We start from the raw sequence: 20,295 nt of genomic DNA on the forward strand, positions 1-20,295 counted from the left end.
ATGACCAAAAGTATTGGGACACTTTCAAAAATTCACATTTTTAGGGATTCCTCAAGAAATAAAAGACAAATTGCTTTGTAACTTTTGTCATGCTTTGCAACTTTCGTCGAACAACATGTATGCTCCAGCTGCCAATTTCCAATATAAAAATTATATCACCCTTGCGTTTCGGGGTCAGTGACAAATTGAGGAAAACAAAAAAGGTTTTTGGTCATCATTTATCATAAATAGCTCAGAATAAACTGTTAAATTTCAAAAATTGTTTAGCTTACTATGTACAATCATTTTTCATACTTTTGAGAAGGTGTTACTGACATTTTCGAAAATATAAGTATTTCTTTCAAAACTGCAAATTTTATTTGAAGGTTTTTGGTTCATAACACGTCAAGTTTTTCATCAAAGCTTATGAAACTTTCAGTAAAAGTGACAGCATACAAGAGAAGCACAACACTAAAATTTGAAATTAAAATGTTAAAAATTTGATGAAATAAGGACATTTAAAGCAATTAATTTATCACTCCGCATGTACGAAAGATATCAATTAAAACTTTCATCATCTAATACCCAAATAAATTCCTTAACTCATAAAAAAGTTCCAGTTCAATATCTCAAAAATTTAGAAAGTTATCAGCAAACTAATGAGCCAAATTTGAATAACTCTTGGATAGGCTACGAATCGTGAGGGATCGTTCGCAAATAAGCTGTTTTTATCATGAATCACACTGAACGGTTGCAAGTAAATGTTGCAAACTTGCGAACGACCCCTCACGGTACGTTGCCTGTCCAAGAGTTATTGAAATTTAGCTCATTAGATTGCTGATAACTTTCTGAATTTTTAAGATATTGAACTCGAATTGTTTTATAAGTTGAAGTTAATTGGGTTTCAGATTATGCAAGTTTTAAATTGCTATCGTTCGTGCATGCACAGTGAAACATTAATTGCTTTAAATGTCCATATTTTATAAAAATTTTAACATTTTTATTTCAAATTTTAGTATTATACTTCTTTTGTATGCTGTCAAGTTTTCTGAAAGTTTCGTAAGCTTTGAAGAAAAACTTTGCGTGTTATGTGTCAAAAACCTTCAAATAAAATTTGTAGTTTTGGAAGAAATGCTTTTATTTTCGTGAATATCAGTGATACCTTCTCAAAAGTATGAAAATGATTGTACATAGTAAGTTAAGTAACTTCTAAAATTTACAGCTTATTTTCAGCTATTTACAATGAATGATGACCACAAAACGTTTTTGCTTTCCATAATTTGTTACTGACCCACCAAACACAAAGGTGATATAATTTTTATTGTAAAATAACAACTGGAGCACATATTTTATGTGAAAAAAGTTTCAAAGCAATTGGTCTTTTATTTCCTGAGAAATCCTTAAAAATATGAATTTTTGAAAGTGTCCCTATACTTTTGGTCATATAGTGTAGATCTAAAAATCAGTAAGCAGTGCAAGTTTAAAACATTAAATAGCATAAATCTAGGATCTAAATTAGTAAATAGTGTAGTTTTAAAAATCAGGGTTCAGCTACTCAGATTTCGGTGACCATGGAAGGTTTGATGTCATTGAAAAGGAAGAAGAAGAGAGAAATAGGAAAGCTTAAAAGAAGATTTTGCACATTTAAGCTGAAATATGTGCATTTATCTATTGATTTAGGTAATTATCGACAAAAAATTAAGTGTGAAAGGTCGCGGATAATTCATCCCTCAGATAAACCCCTCGAGGATAATTAGGAGTTTACTGTATGTGGTAAGAAATTTTTTTCATATTTCCTTAAAATGTTTGATAAACCCCCTGCAATCTTTTTAACTGATTAGCTGTTTTGGTTATTGATCTTTATGTGAGTGGTGTTGTCAAGAGGGGGGCAGCTTCCCTTTACATTTTTACTTTAAACACTAGCATCCCCCAACTATTTTGGAATTTTAACAGAAATGTCTCCCTACTTTTTAATTTCATAAACTTATGCTTATATCTTCAAGTGTCCCCTCACCTTTTTTTCCCCAGGACTACATCACTGTTTTAAGTCTCTTAAAACTTAAGAAGATAATTGTACTTTACCAAACAGTTGTTATAATACTAACTTTTAGCATTGCATATGAAATAAATGTTTGATAGCTTTACTTTTTGAGAATTTAAATCACTTGCTTCTAATGTTTATAATTTGTTCGTATGAACTTGTACTCTGTTATGAACAGTCAAAAATATATTTCAATGTGCTCAAAGGAAAGAATACAATTGTCTAATATTGGCATTTTTGACACATATTCAGATATTGAAGTGTTCTCTATGCTTGTACAAAAATCTAAGAGCTGCATTTTTTTTTTTGTTTTTGTTTTTTAACCTTAATATCATGATTGTATGAGAATATTTAACAAGCACATAATTTAAAAAGGAAAAAAAAAAACTTTACCATTCTATGCCATAAAGTTTTATTTTTTTCCCCTGTGATTTATAGTTCTTTTATTAAACAACTTGATACACAGATCCTGGGCAGTAATTTAATTACTTTTGCAGGAGTAAAGAAGATAAATATTGTTGATGTCCTTAAGCCAGCCGAAGAAGTTCCTCTCTCACCTGTTACTAATTCTCAAGGTAAATAACTTAAAGGCTTGAATCTAACAATTCCAACTGGAAAAATATTTCTTGAAATTTACATTGGCAGTCTTTTTCATTTTAAAATCAACTTGTTTGGAATTTCCATCAGTGTTTGCAGAGTTCATATTCTGATATTCCTGATAAAAAATATTTTGTCCTGGTTTTTAGCTTTTTGTATGAGTAATCCTGATTTTGTTTAATATAAATGCATGGTGTTCCATTTTAACCTGCAAGACCTTTATTTTCGTAGCTATTAGACCTAAATGTGTTCTTCCAATTGCAAAAATTTTCAAAATCAGATGCAGAATTAAGATATTGAAAGTTTAAAGCAAAAATAAAAATGAGTCAAAAATACAAAATTCAACTTTTTATACGGGCCCTAGGTCTCTCAACTAATATTTCGAGAAATAATCTCCATTGAAAACTATTATTGACACTAAAAACTTGACATTTGTGTGATTAAAACTCAAGGAGATATTCCAGTTCCAGTGTTGCCAGATTGGGGGAAATTTCCCCATTTTGGGGAAATCTGGTGCTCTCTGGGGAAATTTTGGGGAAATGGGTTTTGAGGGGAATTCTTTGGGGAAAACCTGAAGGGAAAAAAAACCTCGGGAAAAAAGATTTTTTTTTTTTTTTTGTATTTAAATTTGCGTCAAGAAGTAGTGGGAACATTGTTTGTATCAAATAACGTTGGGTTAGCTTTGCTCAACTTTATGGAATTCGCATTATGTGGAATATTATGCTATGGAATTCGCATTAATGTTTTGCGTGAGTAACTAGTTGATACGTGAAATGGGTAAAAATAAGTGTGATGAAGAGTGTTCTTGGATAAATATATACAAAAATCATAGTTTAAATGTACATACAGAAGCAGAGTAGTAAATGCGAGTAGAAAAAAAATATTTGGTTATTTCTTATCTCTCGGTCAGGCACTTGTATTTATGACTAGTGGCACTCGCACGGCTTTGCCCGTAGTAGAAAATTAAGAGGTCTTTTAGTCCCCCTGTATATTTACAAATAATGCATAATGAATTTCTCGCCAATTGGCTTGCCCACGTTACGGTTCCACGTTATGATAACTTGGGTATTTACTCGTCCATCTTATGATAAATTTGCTTGCGAAAATGTTCTTAAAATTGGAATAGAAAAAGAACAAAATCAAATTTTTAAAAAATCGCTTAAAGATGCACACCCCCATGCTACAAACTAATTCTTTGCCGAATTTCATGAAAATCAGCCGAACGGTCTTGGCGCTATATGCGTGTTAGAGATCCTGACAGACAAAAAGAGAACCGGACAGAGAGATATCCAGACAGAGAGACTTTCAGCTTTATTATTAGTAAAGATAAAAAAAGATAAAGAAGACAAAAAAAAAAGCGAAAATGTGAAGGAAAAAAAAGTTGGGGAGTTTTATAAGAAAATTTGGCTATTTGGGAGAGAAAAAAATTTTCAAGAGACAAAAATATTAGAGGAAGTAGATTCATTTTATGAAAATATTAGTGGAAAACTAATTTTTGCATTTGGGGAATTTTGGTAGAAAACATCGCTTTTTGGGAAAAAGTTGGAAGGGAATTGGGGAAATCTGGATTTGACCATCTGGCAACACTGTCCAGTTCAAAGTTTTAAGCGGCCATACAGAAGATGAGATCGGAACTCATCACTCTTTCAGAAAGAATGACATGTCGTCAAAGTAAGATTAGCAAGGTATTTATATTTTTCATTGCTATTCAAAAATAAATGCAAACGTTATGCCGTAATACGCAAAAACGCACTACAAAACCTCGAATAATTTGGAAAACTACACTCTATGCACACATGTAATTTTAAACACTTGTTAACTGCCAAGGGTTCCCATATGCAAAATTTTAAGGAGGGGGGGGGGGGCTCAGATTTTTTCCCCGTGTTTTAGCAGGATATTTTCCCCATAGAAACTGATTTCAGTTCAGATTAGAGTTATTAAAATTTGACATTTTAATAACTTATTCTTTAATTGCTGGAGAAGAAATGTTTTTACATATTTGCGAAGAAAAAAGTACTAAAAGCAAAAAAGTTCTAATTTCAAAAGGGGGTCCCCCACCCCTCCCAAATGGGCGCCCTTGTTAACCACTATATTTTCCCCCAAAAGGTGGTATTGACGGCAAGTGAAAAGTGGTGTAAGTCACAAAACGCTGCGCTTCATATCTCAGTGAATGTTGTTCATACTAATTTCAAACTTTTTGTGTTGGAATTATTTTTCAATGGAGATTATTTCCATAAATATAAGTTAGGGGACCTGGGGCCCATATACAAAGTTAAGTTTTGTATTGATTGACTTATTTTTACTTTTACTTCAAACTTTCAATAATTTTAACCTGCATCTGATTTTGCATGTTAAAACAGAACACCATATATACATATATATATATATATATACATTATTTAAAATCTCACTCATAGGTAGCACAATGACAAGTTTACTAAACAACAACAAGAAACTCAAAAGAATATTTACAATATAAATGATAGAATGGGCAGTAACTGCTATGTTATCAAATAGTTGGAGCAGTTGGCACATTATACTAATTTGCAAATTTCTATAGAGGTTGGTACCGTACAAGTCAGCGAGTATTTGCATTTTTATCAAATTAGCAAGAATTTACTTTCTTATTTAAACTGCGTATTGGTTGACAATAAACGAGTATTATAAAAGGTGACAAGTTTTTTGAAAATGCTAACATGTGCCATTTTCTGCTTTTTACACTTACAAGCAAGGTGGCTATTAAATAAAATTCCATCTCATTTACAGAAAAAAAAATTGAATTCTTTGCAAAAATTTATTAAAAGGCAGTTTCTGTTAAAGCTACTGAGCTATCCTTAACAGTGATAAATAACATGTCATCCACTGATGGCAAGTTTTAAAATGAGAAGGCAACAGCATGCATAAAAAGTTGGGCAATCTGATTTGTATCTAAGATGCCAGTTCACAAAATATCCTGATATAGTCCGACTGCAAACAAATGACCCTTGTCAATCATTTGAGAAATCAGGTGCATTCCTTAAAATAGGTAGCAAAGGAAGAAAGGGTGCGTGCCATATTTTGGAGTTTAGCAACATTTTGGTGTCATGGAATAAAATTTACTCCTGATATATTTTCTTTATGTGGTTATTTAGACCTGACAGATTTAAGTTGCAGCAAGAACTGCATTGAGTTGGCAAAAAAGTAAAAATGACAAGCCTTGGGTTCTTTATTGCAGCCGAACTCGAGACAATTTTCAATTGAAATTAATTATCGGGGGGCATTTTTATCTATGACCAATGGCTGCTGAAAGAAGTAAAACCAAGACCCACCCAAACACGTAGGATGTGACCTGTTCAATGAGACAACTGCCTTGACCGCTCAAAATTAAAATCTTTTACCTCTTTAGCTATTTTCTTAAATTTCAATGTGACATATTCAATCTATAGAACCAATGACGCACTTGCAAATTTTGTTCTAACTTTTATCTCCATATCACCCCTTCACAAAAATGGAAAATTCTGAAACAGCAGAGCAAAGGCTTAACTTTTCATGTTCAAACTATATTTTCTCTCTTCTTAAAAAGATAGAGCATTGGAAATTGTTGCTCAGCTGGAAGAATCCATTTTTGAAGCTAATAATGGATGGATCCTCAGAATTACATTACAGCAGGACTTGACCTTTAAAAACGTATGTTGAGGCTGGGACTCGGAAGACTGCAAAGATTGAAAGATTCAATTCCTCATCTATCAAATTGCATTTATTTTACTAAACAAACCTTTTGTCCTCAATTTTTTTTTTTTTTTCCTTTGTTTCCAACTACTAGGGTAACGGCACCAGTAACAGACAAGGGTTCAGTAACAGATGGTCATAAGTTTGGATTTAAAAAATCAGAATTTTAGGCAGGTAAAACTTATGTTGCTGTGGCCCAGGAATACAGTGCAACCATCTAGGATTGTCTTAGTGAATTTTATGAGCCAGTTGGTATTTACAAGGCAATGGTGGGAGGTTATGAATAGACACCATGAGGTTGGTTGGTGTTTCATGTTCATTTGAATTCAATAAGGCTTTTGTTTTAAAAATAAAGAAATTTTGCACATTTTAAAGAGAAAAAGGATATTTTGTCCATTATTCAGCATTTCCTCATCCTATCTGTTACTGGGTATCATCAGATTTTTCGGTGTCTGTGACTGGGGGTCAGACCATTTTTCGAAATTGAGCATTTAAAAATAGAATTAATTAATTCAAAGGATCCAGAAGCAGCCAAATGTTAGATGAGCTGTAGTTGCATGAGGGGAAAATAGTTTTAAAAGTCTAAATACATTAAAAGGCTCAGAAAACTTAGTTAACTCGAAAGTGATATCTTAAGCATGTCTGATTGGTGCCGTTACCCTACAATTAAAAATATGTTCTTTAATGGTTTGGAATTGCTTTCCTAGGAGATTCATCATATGAAGCTTCAACATCACCAAGAGCTAGAATTGCTCCAAATGAAGATTCTCATCATGTTACTCGATGGACTGTAGCCCCAGAATTCAAAAAAATACAAGAAAAATGCCAAATTCCTCAAGGTATTTTTTTTTTTAATGAAAAAGATACTTCCCAATATTTATTCCGTCTGTTTTTTAAAAACGTTCGTCTTATAATAATATTGTATTTGATGTTGTTGAGTTGATGGACTTTAATTCAGTTATTTAGTATATTAGCTGGCTTTTTGATTTAACTGTTTTTTGCTTTATTTATTTGTTTTTAGGACTTATTTTTGTTCATTTGTAAAAATATATTACTTTTGTATGCATTTATATCTCTATGCCTTGCAGATCCGTCGCTATGGGTTGAGCAACATGTAAAGTTGTGGTTTGAATGGGCTACAGTGCATTTTAATTTAACAGATGTTGATGTTAATGATTGGAATTTAACTGGAAAGGAATTAATGGAGATGAATCATGAAAGTTTTCTGCAAAAAGTACCATTCGATCCTGGAGATTTATTTTGGACACATTTAGAACTACTTCGAAAATTTAAAATTATTGGTTAGTATTGTACAAATTAAAATGCAAGATTTGTGTTATGTAAGCATTCTGTTTTAAAATAATCCATTAACCAACGTTTTAAAGCACAAAAATTGCAAATTACTGCAGACACGTGTTTCGGTGTCACAAGGAACAACTTTTTCAATGCAAAGAAGTGTGAGCTTCTGGATGAAAAGTCATCCGAGAAAGTTCTTTGCATTGAAAAAGGTGTTCCTTGTAACACCAAAACATGTGTCTGCAGTAATTTGTAATTTTTGTGCTTCAAAACATTGGTTAATTGATTATTTTAATTTTCAGCACAAAGGTAGTTATTCATCATTCTGTTTTAATAATTTTTTATTTTGAATTTCAAACTTGATTTTAATAAACTTTAAGCAATGATGAGTAATTTATGTAGTATGCTTTGTATTTGATAATAGTATTAATAATGACCAGTAATACTAATACTATAAGTACTATAAGTAATGATTCATAGTACAGTAATGTAGCTAATTGTTATGGTAAACAGAATTATCAGCTGCTACTTTTACTTCCGTAATGGAAGGAACATTCTAAGTTTGTATTTTAGCTTGTTTTACTGATATAAATGGATATAAATTTTTATTATATGACTTAACATGACTTGACTTTGAATTTAAAATATTGATAATGTTTAAACAAAGATTTACATTTGTCCCTTCCTCCATTATTTTTATTATTACTATTATTATTATTATTATTATTATTATTATTGTCAATCTCTTTTAAAGAATTCTTTGTGTTAGTGAAATCAGAAAATGGCAAAAGTAAAAAAAGAATAATAGAAGTTGATTTTTATGCTTTGCATCAATTCAATCACTGCTACCTCATTATTCAATATGAATAGCATAAATTTAATTAAAACACAATATATAACTGTTATCAACTACTAATTGTTTATAAAGAATATAAATAAAATCATTGTGCTATTTTTTTTTTTTTTTTTTTTTTACTGAGCAATCACTATTTGCTTATTTTCTTCACTTGACCAATGGTGATTTTGCTCTGATTTCCTAGATAACTATGACAACGAGAATAAGCTATCTTTTTGTTTTGATATTTATTAGGAGGACAAAATTTCATCACTATGGTTACAAATCGTTCATTCAAGTCTTAACTTAAACAGATTTTACTTTCAATAGGGGGCTGTAAAATTGTGTTTTTTCGAGAAAAACATCAACATAAATGAACTTAAAAAGCAAAACTTTATCTAAATATGAAGTTTTTTGATTACTAATCTTCATCATTTGAGATTGATAAAAAAGAAAAATACATAAAGTTATATGCTGTAAATAATCTTTGTCTTTTAAATAATCTTTATGAGCAGTGTACTGTTGGATATTGGCCAAAAAATCTTGATCTTTATTACTACATACCAATCATTTTTTTTCCTTTTTATGGATGATCCTCATATTACCTACTCAAAAAAATCGTCAGTCATAATATGATAGGCGCAAATTTCTTGGCCATTTCCATTCCATTTCATTTGTAGAAACAAGAAACTCAAACAGTGAATCCTATCTCAATTCGTGATAGCAAAAAATGTAATTTTAATTCAAGATGTCAAAATTCGAATGGATGCTGGTTGTTATTTTATTTATTTTTTACGTAAATGGTTATTAATATATAATTTATCATTAGTTGTAACCACTATCTACTTTCTATAAAACAAAATCATATGAAAGTTATTAGAGTATTTTTGTATTAACTATAACTTCTTAATCAACTACAGCTGTTTTAGCCATGATTCTGATTGTGATCTCCCCTTTTCTAATGATCTCTATTCCTATTTATAGCATTTGTCCCAATTCATACCAATGCTACCATTCAGCCACTGAACTTCCAATTCACCTCCTTTTTCCCAAACATTCACCTTTTCTGTTTCATGTACTTTAGGCATTCAACGTTCTGATAGCATTTCGTACATTTCTAATAATGTAAGATCTTTTCTCCCATAAAAAAGTAAAAGGACAAAAAAGGGGGGAAAAATGCAAAACAACCTAAACCACTGAAAGGAAGGAAGGTGCTTTCAGAAATAGAATGTAGAATGGAATTACTTTCTTAAAAACAAGACATCACTTATTCTGCTGAATCATGGTTGGAAACAGTTGTGTGGATTTTAATGAATTTAATTATAGGATTTTTTCAAGTCATTGCTTCATAGCATTACTAAACGATTTTCAAACTACTATTTAAAGATACATACAATCGCGAAAAAAAATCAGTGCGAAAGAATACATTTAAGCCACTGGTTTCAAACTCAAGGGAGTATGATGTCATGTTTTGTTCATTAGTGCTTCTTAAATAGAATCAGTAGTTAAAATTTTTTTTAAAAAAAAGTCTATGTGTGACTAAAAGAATGGTTAAAATCAAGGGAAGCTAATTAAATTCACATTTCTTTTTTAGCTTATAGAAATGAAAAGTGGAAAAAAGTACATGATGCTTTCTGGTAAAAATATTGTACAGGGTGTTCCGTTTTAACCTGCAAGATCTTTATTTTCGCAAATGTTAGTCCTAGATGTATACTTCCAGTTGCAAAAATGTTTAAAATCAGATGCAGGGTTAAGGTATTGAAAGTTTGAAGTGAAAATAAAAATGAGTCAAAAGATACAAAATTTAACTTTTTATACAATCCCCAGGCCCTCTAACTTATATTTAGGGAAATAATTCCAACAAAAAAAGTTTGAACCAATATTCACTGAGATATGAAACGCAGCGTTTTGTGACTTACACCACTTTTCACTCACCGTCAATAACACCTTTTGGGGAGAAATATAGTGGTTAGCAAGTGTTTAAAATTACATGTGTGCATAGTGATTTTTCAAATTATTCGAGGTTTCGTAGTGTGTTTTTGTGAATCACGGCATAACATTTGCATTCATTTTTGAATAGCAATGAAAAATATGAATACCTTGTTTTTCTTGCTTTGACGACATGTCATTCTTCTAAAAGAGCGATAAGTTCCAATCAAATCTTCTGTATGGTCCCTTAAAACTTTAAACTGGAATATCTCCTTGAGTTTTGGTTGCACAAATATCAAGTTTTTTGTGTTAGTAATAGTTTTCAATGGAGATTATTTCTCTAAATATTAGTTAGGGGAGCTAGGGCTCGCATAAAAAGTTAAATTTTGTATTTTTTGATTCATTTTAATTTTTGCTTCAAACTTTCAATATCTTAACCCTGCATCTGATTTTGAACATTTTTGCAATTGGAAGTATACATCTAGGACTAACAGTTGCGAAAATAAAGGTCTTGCAGGTTAAAACAAAACTCCCTGAATACTGTTAATGAAAATGACATGTGGTACCAAATGAAATCTCAACTGCATTATGACTTTACAAACAAAACTAACTGCTTCAAAATTCTCAGAGAAGCCTGTGTAAATTAAGCATTCGCAGTGCAGTACTTTTGTATTCAACTTCGACAGGCAGTCAACTTATAGAGGTTGATATATATGATATAGGTTTAAAGTTGTACCGGACAAATAGTCTCAACTTGGCAGATGGCATACTTTATCAATGTTACTGTCTAAACAAATTTGTATAGACTCGACATGGAGGCTGAGGGTATGTTTCAAAACCTAATCCTCGTGTTAAAACAATTATGACAATGTTTCTAATTCATATCACTCATTTTTTTATGCCATTTTGATGAAATTATCTAGAAATAAGTGTTTGATTAGTTTAAAATTTTAAGAAGTATGATTTTCATCCTCATTTGAGACATATTATTTTGATTAATTGGTTTTTAAGGATCCTAAAAAAACATTGCAGAGATAAAAATCTTCCGCGGATTTGCGATTTTCCACTTTTTGTATCTTTTTCATTTTCTGGCCGCCAAGCATTTTCAAGCGATCGATCACGATCACATTCTTCCCATCAGGATTTTTGCTGACTTGTGTGTTCTTTCTAAGGTAGAAAGAAGAAAGGAACTTTGTTTCTTGGGTGGGGAGGGGAAAAGGCTTAAGAATGACGTAGAAAGTGTCAGCGTTTATGCATTTTGAAATCCGATTGCGTCCACTTCCATAACACTCGCCCATTTTTGGCTACTATGCCGTCCTATCACTTAAACCTTTATAACTTTTTGTAAACTATTATTTTCAACCTGCTTGTATGTATTTTATTTTTTGCTGAAGACTTATACGCTCATTGTTTTGTCACGCCCATTTCACAGCCACTTTCTAATGATCGCGCAAATACCCCCTCACTTCCCTTCTGCCCTGACCTTCCCATCAGGATTCTTGCTGAGGCACAGGTTCTTTCTTGAGTAGAAAGAAGTAAGGAACTTTTTGCTGTGTTGGTGAAGAGGGTGAAATAGGAGTGAAAGGGGAAATGCTGGAGAGTGGCGGTGGGTGCAATCGTTTGATGTAACTTTAGAAATCCGATTGCATCCGCTTCTGTAACACTCTCTCATTTTCATCTGCTAAGGCATTCTACTGCTTAAACATTAATACCATTTTAGTAGACTAATATTTTCAACCCTTCTTATACTTTATTATTTTTTTATGAAGACTGCCACGCCCATTCAAAAATTTTTATCCCATTCCATCCGAGTTAATTTATGCCAACATCATTCTTCAAATCTAGTTTTTATGCTTATCAGGCTTACCAAAGATATAGCTCTTGAAGATCTTAATTAATTCAAATTTATTTTAACTATACTGTGCTATTTTATTATGACAGACATGTAAATATAGGAAGTTAAAGATGCTTATATTCTCAAATCATGACACAGTGTTTAAAACTTTTTTATGAATTTAAAAATAATCATTTTAATGCTAGTGCTTAAAATGACCATCAAAGCTCAAAAAGTTTTAGATTGGGTTTTGTGTTTTAATGATTTTTATAGAATATACCCAGCTGCTCCACAAAATTTCAAAATGCTCCTCAAATTGTTTCTCCAAGGTTAGCCACACTGATGTCATTTTGTAATTATGGTATCTAATGATTCAGTTTGTATTAAGTGTTTAATTATATGGAAGTTTTATAGCATTAGATGTCACATTATGAAGTTTTAATTTCACCTGATTTGTGGGCTATGGTGGGACTGCCATGAATCTTAGAGAGAAAGAGGAAAACCTTGTGAGCCTGGGCCAAACAGGTTAAACGCCATCTTAACTAGTGCTAAGCGATGGGAGATTTCCTTTGTTCAGTGTAACAACATGTGAATTTCTTGTGTTCTTTAATTTGCATGTCAGCCAAATTTTGCAAAAATTGTCACATATTCCACTTGATATTTTGATTGCCGTAAGCGTTTATTATACTTTGTATTTTTTAATATTTTTTCATTTGAATTTTTATTACCTTTTTTTTTCTTAGCCCTAGTTTCAAGAAATATTTTTACTTTAAGACAAAATGATTAGAGCATGGTAAATTGATATAAATTCAAGGTAAATGGATTGAATTTCAAATGTACAATGAGGATACGCTAACTAATTTTATGCTTTAATGAAATCGTAAATGATGTATTCGTATTTAAGAACTAACTTGGTTAATCTTGCAGCGTTTATATCAAAATGTGTCTTCCTATGAAATAAATGAAAATCTTCGAAAATATATGAATGAAATATAATTTTGCAAAATTACTATTTTCAAAATTGAGATCAACTCACTTCGTTAAAAATATTTGTCAGTATTACAATTTATAATAACAACCTGAGTATTCATTTATTTATTAAAGATTGATGTTGATTTTTGCAACTACACCAAGGAGGAAAATAATGGACCTTTTTTCATTTCTATTTCTGGATATGCCGTGTATAAAATTAAAAATCACTTGCAGTGTCACTCTTGTGTTAAATTTTTATCCTCAGACAAATCAGTTTTGCTTGATATGGTAGAACAAATGACAAAGAAATTATCTACTTGATATTGATAGGGGGTGATTAACCTATCTCAATCCAAAATCGTAAAAGCTTTTGTGATTTGTCATAAAATGTTTTAGTTTATTTTGAGAAACTAAGAAGAATTATTGCTTTTACCTAACGTGAAAGGTGTTTTAAAAAGTACAGTTAAACCAAAGCTTCCATAATTTGGCAACATGAGTGAAGAATGAAAGCTGCAATCGTCCTGTGATGGAACTTGTTTTGAAATGCATTTCTGTCTTTTTAAGTATACTTTTGAACAATTACACAAAGATGAACAACTATCCAAATGTAAACAGAGGAATGGAGTGTAAGGTCTAGTGCAACAGAATAAAAATTTTTAACATTAACTTATCAAGTAAGAAAAAAATCTAGTTACATTAGTGAGATAAAAGAAATCATTTATACACCTAATCAAGTCTCATCGAATTCATCAGGGGTGGGGGGTGAGAGAGTAAAGAACAACCATACCTTTCTGTGCAGCCCCTCAGGAACACTATTTTTTTCTAGTAGAGAAACATGACTCTGGCATATATTAACAATTTATAAAACGCAATTGGAAATGTTAAAGTGGACTAAAAAATGCAGGTTTTCTTTTCAAAATAACACATTAAAGTTTTTATTTAATTTTAGGAACATAAAGTTTACAAGAACAACAATCGCTAATTATTTAACTGAAGAAATTATTCATAGAGCAAAGAAACTTTATTAAAACATCACTTAACAAATCGTACAGTTTCATCTCTTAACGAATCGCCTGTTTTGCAAGGACCAGGTCCACAAGATTTTTTGCCCTTCTCTCTAAAGATTTGCGGTGGTCCCGGCTATGGGAAATTGAAAGTGGTAAATGGAATTGATATATCTGTTAAAATCTTAAATAAATGTAAGCTTATTTTATTTTGTTCATTTGTTTAAAAAAAAAACATTTATTTATTAATATTTAAAAGACAATATAATATCAATATAATTTCCCATAATGTAAAAATTTTCAAATTTTAAGTCTCGCAATTTTGCCTCTTTTTTAAAGAACCTCATTGGCACTTTGTTATGAAAAATTGTATGAGGGGGTGCTACTTTTCACTCTGCTGCTCCCTCTAAAAACTATTTCTATATTCACTGGTGTTTGGAAAGTTGAAAGATATATTTTAAAAACCTCCTTCAGAAACTTTCAGAAAAATGATCAATTCATATCCCGATAATAACAGTGTCCTCGAGAAAAATAATTTGCTTTTAACAGCATGTAGGTATCATACTGTTTTTGTGATTGCTGCAATGAATTTGATAATGGTGACAGAATTTCTTTCTGGTTAAAAAGGTAGTGCTTTGGAGAGGTTGGTTATTTGATCTAGTCACTAAACCAATGACAAATTAGCACTAATTTAATCACAGAAAGTACTGTTGTCTCAAATTTATGGTTGGTTGGAGAGGTTCTGGTTTAATATTAGTGAACAATCAGAAAAGCTTCATGTATATCAGTGAACTCATAGGTTTTTTTTTTTTTACATTCCAGCAGAGGGTTAAATCTTTCGCTATAAGCTATGAAATCAGGATTTAATAATTCTAAAAATGGGTAGTAATCTTATCCTTAAGTGAACAAATCAACAGTTGATAAGTTACGTATTTCCAAGAGATAAAAATAAGCTAAAAAATGTTGCCCAATTGAAGTAACTTTATAATTCATAATATTTTGCTGGTAATTTATAACAAATCTTTCATTAAAAGTAACAAATTTTTTAAAGTCTTTGTTTATTAAAAGTTTTGGGTCTATTTGAAATCTCCTTACATACTAGCTATTGGCCTCTATTTCACAGTTGGCTTTGATTATAGTTTGGACTGTTTTTTTTTTCGATAGCTATTCTTCAAACTCCTGCAGTTGTTCAAGATCAAAATGACAGTACACCTAAAAGTGCTATTTTTAAAAATCGTACAAAAACACCAAGGATTGGAACACCAAGAGTATCTTATGAAGGCTGTCTTGGTAATCATACAGGTGTGATTATTTTTTTGCTTTTATATATATCTGTTAATATTAAATACAGAGTAAAACCCCTCTAATGCGTAACTTAACGGGGATAAATTTTTTTTGTCCACATCAGGGAGGTGTTGACAGGTCAGGGGTTTAATAAGTTATTTGCTTTGGAATCGGGGGAATTAAAAATTGTCTGCACTAGAGGGGTATCCGTTAAGCAGGGTTTTACTGTATTTCAAAATCTATTTTAAATTGAAGTGTTCAGAACTAAGGTGGATCAAGTCCTAATTTATTGAAAAATATTATTTCCTGCAGATTAATATTTGTTAATTGTATATTTTTAGAACTAAAGCAAGGACATGTTTAAGAGAGGAGCTGATGGGGTTTTTCCTGAAATTCGTTTAAATCTACTCATTTCGAATAAAGATTTAAATATTTTCTAAACCTAAATTTAGAAATTTTCATAATATTTGACTTAGGCTCTTCCCAAAATAAATTTCTATATACGTTCCTGAACAAAGTGAACCAAGCTCAACTATTGTATAGTTGCCACAAACTGTTTGAATGTGAAATTTTGCTCCTTTTTTTTTCGTTTTAGATGACTTCGGAAACTTTTTCAAGCAAAATACAGGCTAAAAAGCAATCTAGTTTCACCAAGGGTACTTATTTTGGAGAATTTTTTTTTTCTAAAACATGTTTTCAATTGAAAATGCTCTAGCCTCTTTTCATTCTATTTGTTTTGTATGCGCTATTTTGAAAACCTATATATTATTATTATTAGTATTCTTAATTTCTGTTAGCTGCCCAATTAATTCATTAATTCAAAAGCATTGGAGAAAAATTGCTAAAAATATTTTTACTCATTTATGGCCTAGTTAGAAAATATTTATGAAAAATAATTATTTGAATTTTTACCCGAAATTTGTTAAAGAAACTTTGATGTTTAACTTAGTTCATCATAAATGCCATAACTAATCCTTAGATGCCCATTTTAGCGATATACTACAGGAAAATAATTATTAACGGTGCTAAGACCTTTCTATTTGTTTTGAAGTTTTTCAAACAGCTCTAACAGTGTTTTTTGTTAATTATCATCTACACTTTCCAAGTATAATTCCTTGTACTCTTGGAGATTTCCAGATTACTTCAATTGTGAATTTTTCAATTACAGGAGCAAAACAATATCAAAGCATCAGAGTACATAATGCTTGATAGGATGCTAGTGTGATAAATGTTACCCCTCATACTTGGAAATTAGGGATAACTTATTAATTTCACATTAGAGTTATGAACTAATAATTATTTAATTATTTTTGGAATAAAAATTTCATAACTGATTGTAATTACTAGCTCTATAAATTTTAATTAGCTAATTTTAAGCTAATTATCATATTTAATTAAATGGATTAGTCAATATTAATTGCAGATAATACTTCTGGTTTTGCTTTGGTCTATTTTTAAAGTTCGTGCAGCGTTAGCCCCTGATTCCCCCCCCCTTAACTAAGATCTAGCTACATGCTTGTAATAGTTAAATTAAAGTAAATCTCTGACTAACCTGACACTTGTATCAGTATTCAAAATTTATCTGCAATGTTTTTAAAGCTGTAACAATAGTGTGCTGCATTGAGTGAAACCAGAGGTCTATCCAGGATTTTTCACAAGTTCCGTTTTTTGTGAAAAATCAAATAATTTTGTGAAAAATGAAATAATTTTGTGAAAAATGAAATAATTTTGTAAAAAATCAAAAAATTTCGCAAATAAAAAGAAAAAAAAATTGTTAAAACGAAATTTTAGAATTTAGAGATAGCACAAACTGCATCAATTAAAGTTGAGTGTTTTCCTCTTCAATGTCAAGAAAATCATTCTGGAGTGTTTTTCTGATATTTGGCGGGGGGGGGGGGGGGCATCGCTCTTTCAAGTATCAATATTTATCTACCATTCTACATTATGTTAAATTATACTAGAAATATTTCTGTACAGTATTTAAAATAATTGTAACAAAAATATAAATAAATAAAATAAAATTAAGAATAGGGTTCAGCATTCAACTTTTTGACCCAAGACACTCTTAAAAAGCACAGAATTTCGTTTAAAACTTATAAATTCCATGATTTTAACAAAATTAAAAAGGTATTTCAATTGTTTACCTCTTAGCAAAGCGTAATAATCATCAAAAATTCGAAAAATCGGATTCCCATAGCAGATGGAAAGAGATTGCAATTCTCAAAGTGAAGGCATCAAAAGTATAAAAACGACTTGTAAAAGAAATATTTTTGATAAAACTATTTTAAAATTGCATTTTAGAGTCCTATGATAAACATATCATTAATATCTGTGGACACAGATGGACCCCCCCCCCCCCCCAAAATAAATAAATAAATAAATAAAATAAACCATCTATTCAGCATTTTAATTTTTGATTCATAACAGAAAATGAAATTTTGCTTTAAAAGCTAAAAAAAAAAAAGATTTGTAACAAAAATAAAGACTTTTCATTTATTTGAGTCCTAATAAAGCGAAGTTAGCTTGAAAAAGGAACAAAATATAATTCTCATATCGGATCTTAAAAGATTGTATTTTTCAAAATGTAGACATCTAAAGAAAAAAAAACGGTAATTAAAGAGCTTATTTAAAGTTAATCATCCTTGTTAGCATCGAAAAATCAAAACCCATATAATTTTCTCCCAAAATAACAATTAAACATCGCACTGCACCATAAAAACGCAAATATTGACAAGCTGGCAAAATGATGAGAATATTTTCTAATCAAGTCATTATAAAGGTTCAACGCCAGACGCTAAGTGGTGATAATTTTGAAGTTGGTAACCCTATCTGTAGCGATCATATTTTTTCCTCACCCTTACTATCCCTTTGCAGTCCTAAGTTCATTTTGCAGATATATATTATTATTGTTTATTAAATCATGAGCGGAGAAAAGTGCTTACCAATGCCTTTTCAGAAAAGTTTACAACAACACCACTGCTAATTAGCTGTGGTAAAACAAACAATCATTATATTTATTTGGCAGTAGCAATTATTTATCGCTTGCAGAAGCATCGCTAGAGTGCCCTTTTTTTTTTTCAAAATTAACCGATTTTGTATAAGCTGATCCCTCTGATTTATAAAAAGGTTCCAAAACTTATCGGTTTATACCCAAAAATATGCGTTATTTTGCTTTCAGATTTGCTCTTTCAATAAACAATTTGTGACAGATCTGATCTTGTTTATCAGAATTTTGTGAAGGGTCCGTTTTGTTTGATCGGGATTTTGTGAAAGGTCCGTTTTGTTTGATCGGGATTTTGTGAAAGGTCCGTTTTGGTTGATCGGATTTTTGTGAAGGGTCCGTTAACGGACCCAAATATCCTCTGGCCAGGCCCCTGGAAACAAAACTAATGCTTTTCATTTCTGAGTTCATAGTTGCAGCTTTTTCTCTCCAGCTCCTTCAGTTATAACAATTAAAGTTTCGTGGTTTTACTGTTGAAAAAAATTAAACTTTCTTAATTGTTTCCGAAAATAGGTGACAAACTTTAAATTTATTTTGAACTGTCTTTTTTTTTTACAGGAAACAATGGGCAAATACAATTATGGCAATTTTTACTGGAACTTCTGACCGACAAAGATCATAGTGACTTTATACAATGGGTTGGCAATGAAGGTGAATTCAAGCTTATCAATCCAGAAATGGTGGCACAACTCTGGGGACAAAGAAAAAACAAGCCTACCATGAACTATGAAAAACTTAGTCGTGCACTTCGATACTATTATGATGGAGAAATGATTGCTAAGGTAAGTATAAATGAATTGCTTTTTATAAATTATGAAAGGCATGCATGACAACTTCCGTCTCGCTTTTTTATTAGTTACTGCAGCCAAAATTATATTCCAAAAATTTCTGAACTAAAATATTCAGTTATCATGTAAACAAAAAATTTAGAAGTATATAACAGGATTCATACGTTCCTTACAAACTCCTACTTTGAAAAAAAAAAAAATAAATAAGAGCTCTTAAAACTCCCAGGCATCGCAGCGTTCCTATATTCCTATATTTTCCTATATTTCTGAAAAAGGTTCCTATTTTCCTATAATTCCTATATTTTCCTATATTTTCAGTTTCCGCTTCCTTTTTTTTTTTTACTTTTCCCCCGACTTTTTGCTACTGCATTTCCGCGAGCGACGCGCAGACGCCATTTTATCTAAGCAGGGCTCCCAAATGGTCCGCTTTTCCCGCCAAAGTTCGTTTTTTATGGTAAAGTCCGCTTTAGACCGCTTTTTAACATTTCAGTCTGATTAGTCCGCTTTTACATAGTTTTTACTTAAATATCACATTTTAAAAGTTTTTTCATTTCGTTAAAAGTTACTGTACACCCCAACACGCTGCCGGAGCGCGTGTTAAACCAAGTTCGTACGCCCATTAAAAAAACCTTGAAAGGTTATTGGGAAAAAAAAAGGTCTTTTTTTTTTCCAAGTGCTTGAAAATGTATGAAAAGTTTCTTTATTGCTTGAATTCTTTCAAAAATCATTGGATTGTGTTTCAATAGTGCAATTTTCGGAACATATATATATTCGGTTTGATTTATCGCGAAAAATTGCTTTTGTGTTTAAGGTTTCAATCCCTTTGCATCTTGTTAATATTTTGATGTTTTTACAATCCAAAGTGATTTTGACATGACCTTAGCTTAGCTTAATTTTCGTTTAATTTCAATAATTAACGAAGGAATTATTTTGGAAACTATGGCAACATTGAACTTACTCGGATTTCGTGGAAAAATGCTTCTCGCGTTTGAAATTTCAATCCTTTTGCATATTGTAAATATTTTGA

General features: G+C 31.0%; 1 protein-coding gene across 7 annotated transcripts in view; it reads left to right on the forward strand.

Moving 5' to 3' along the window:
• Window positions 1-19,423, forward strand: part of LOC129222068 (DNA-binding protein Ets97D-like) — a 68,896-nt gene extending 49,473 nt beyond the window's left edge. For all 7 annotated transcript variants that reach the window (XM_054856498.1, XM_054856494.1, XM_054856499.1 and 4 more), the window contains 5 exons: window positions 2,518-2,595; window positions 7,033-7,164; window positions 7,414-7,626; window positions 15,360-15,497; window positions 19,039-19,423. In XM_054856498.1, the coding sequence (XP_054712473.1) occupies window positions 2,518-2,595; window positions 7,033-7,164; window positions 7,414-7,626; window positions 15,360-15,497; window positions 19,039-19,310 (833 nt within the window). In that variant the 3' untranslated portion in view covers window positions 19,311-19,423. The remainder of the gene's footprint in view (window positions 1-2,517; window positions 2,596-7,032; window positions 7,165-7,413; window positions 7,627-15,359; window positions 15,498-19,038) is intronic.
• The last annotated feature ends 872 nt before the right edge of the window (window positions 19,424-20,295 follow it).

This window comes from Uloborus diversus, chromosome 5, assembly GCF_026930045.1.
Source record: "Uloborus diversus isolate 005 chromosome 5, Udiv.v.3.1, whole genome shotgun sequence".
Classification (NCBI taxonomy): domain Eukaryota; kingdom Metazoa; phylum Arthropoda; class Arachnida; order Araneae; family Uloboridae; genus Uloborus; species Uloborus diversus.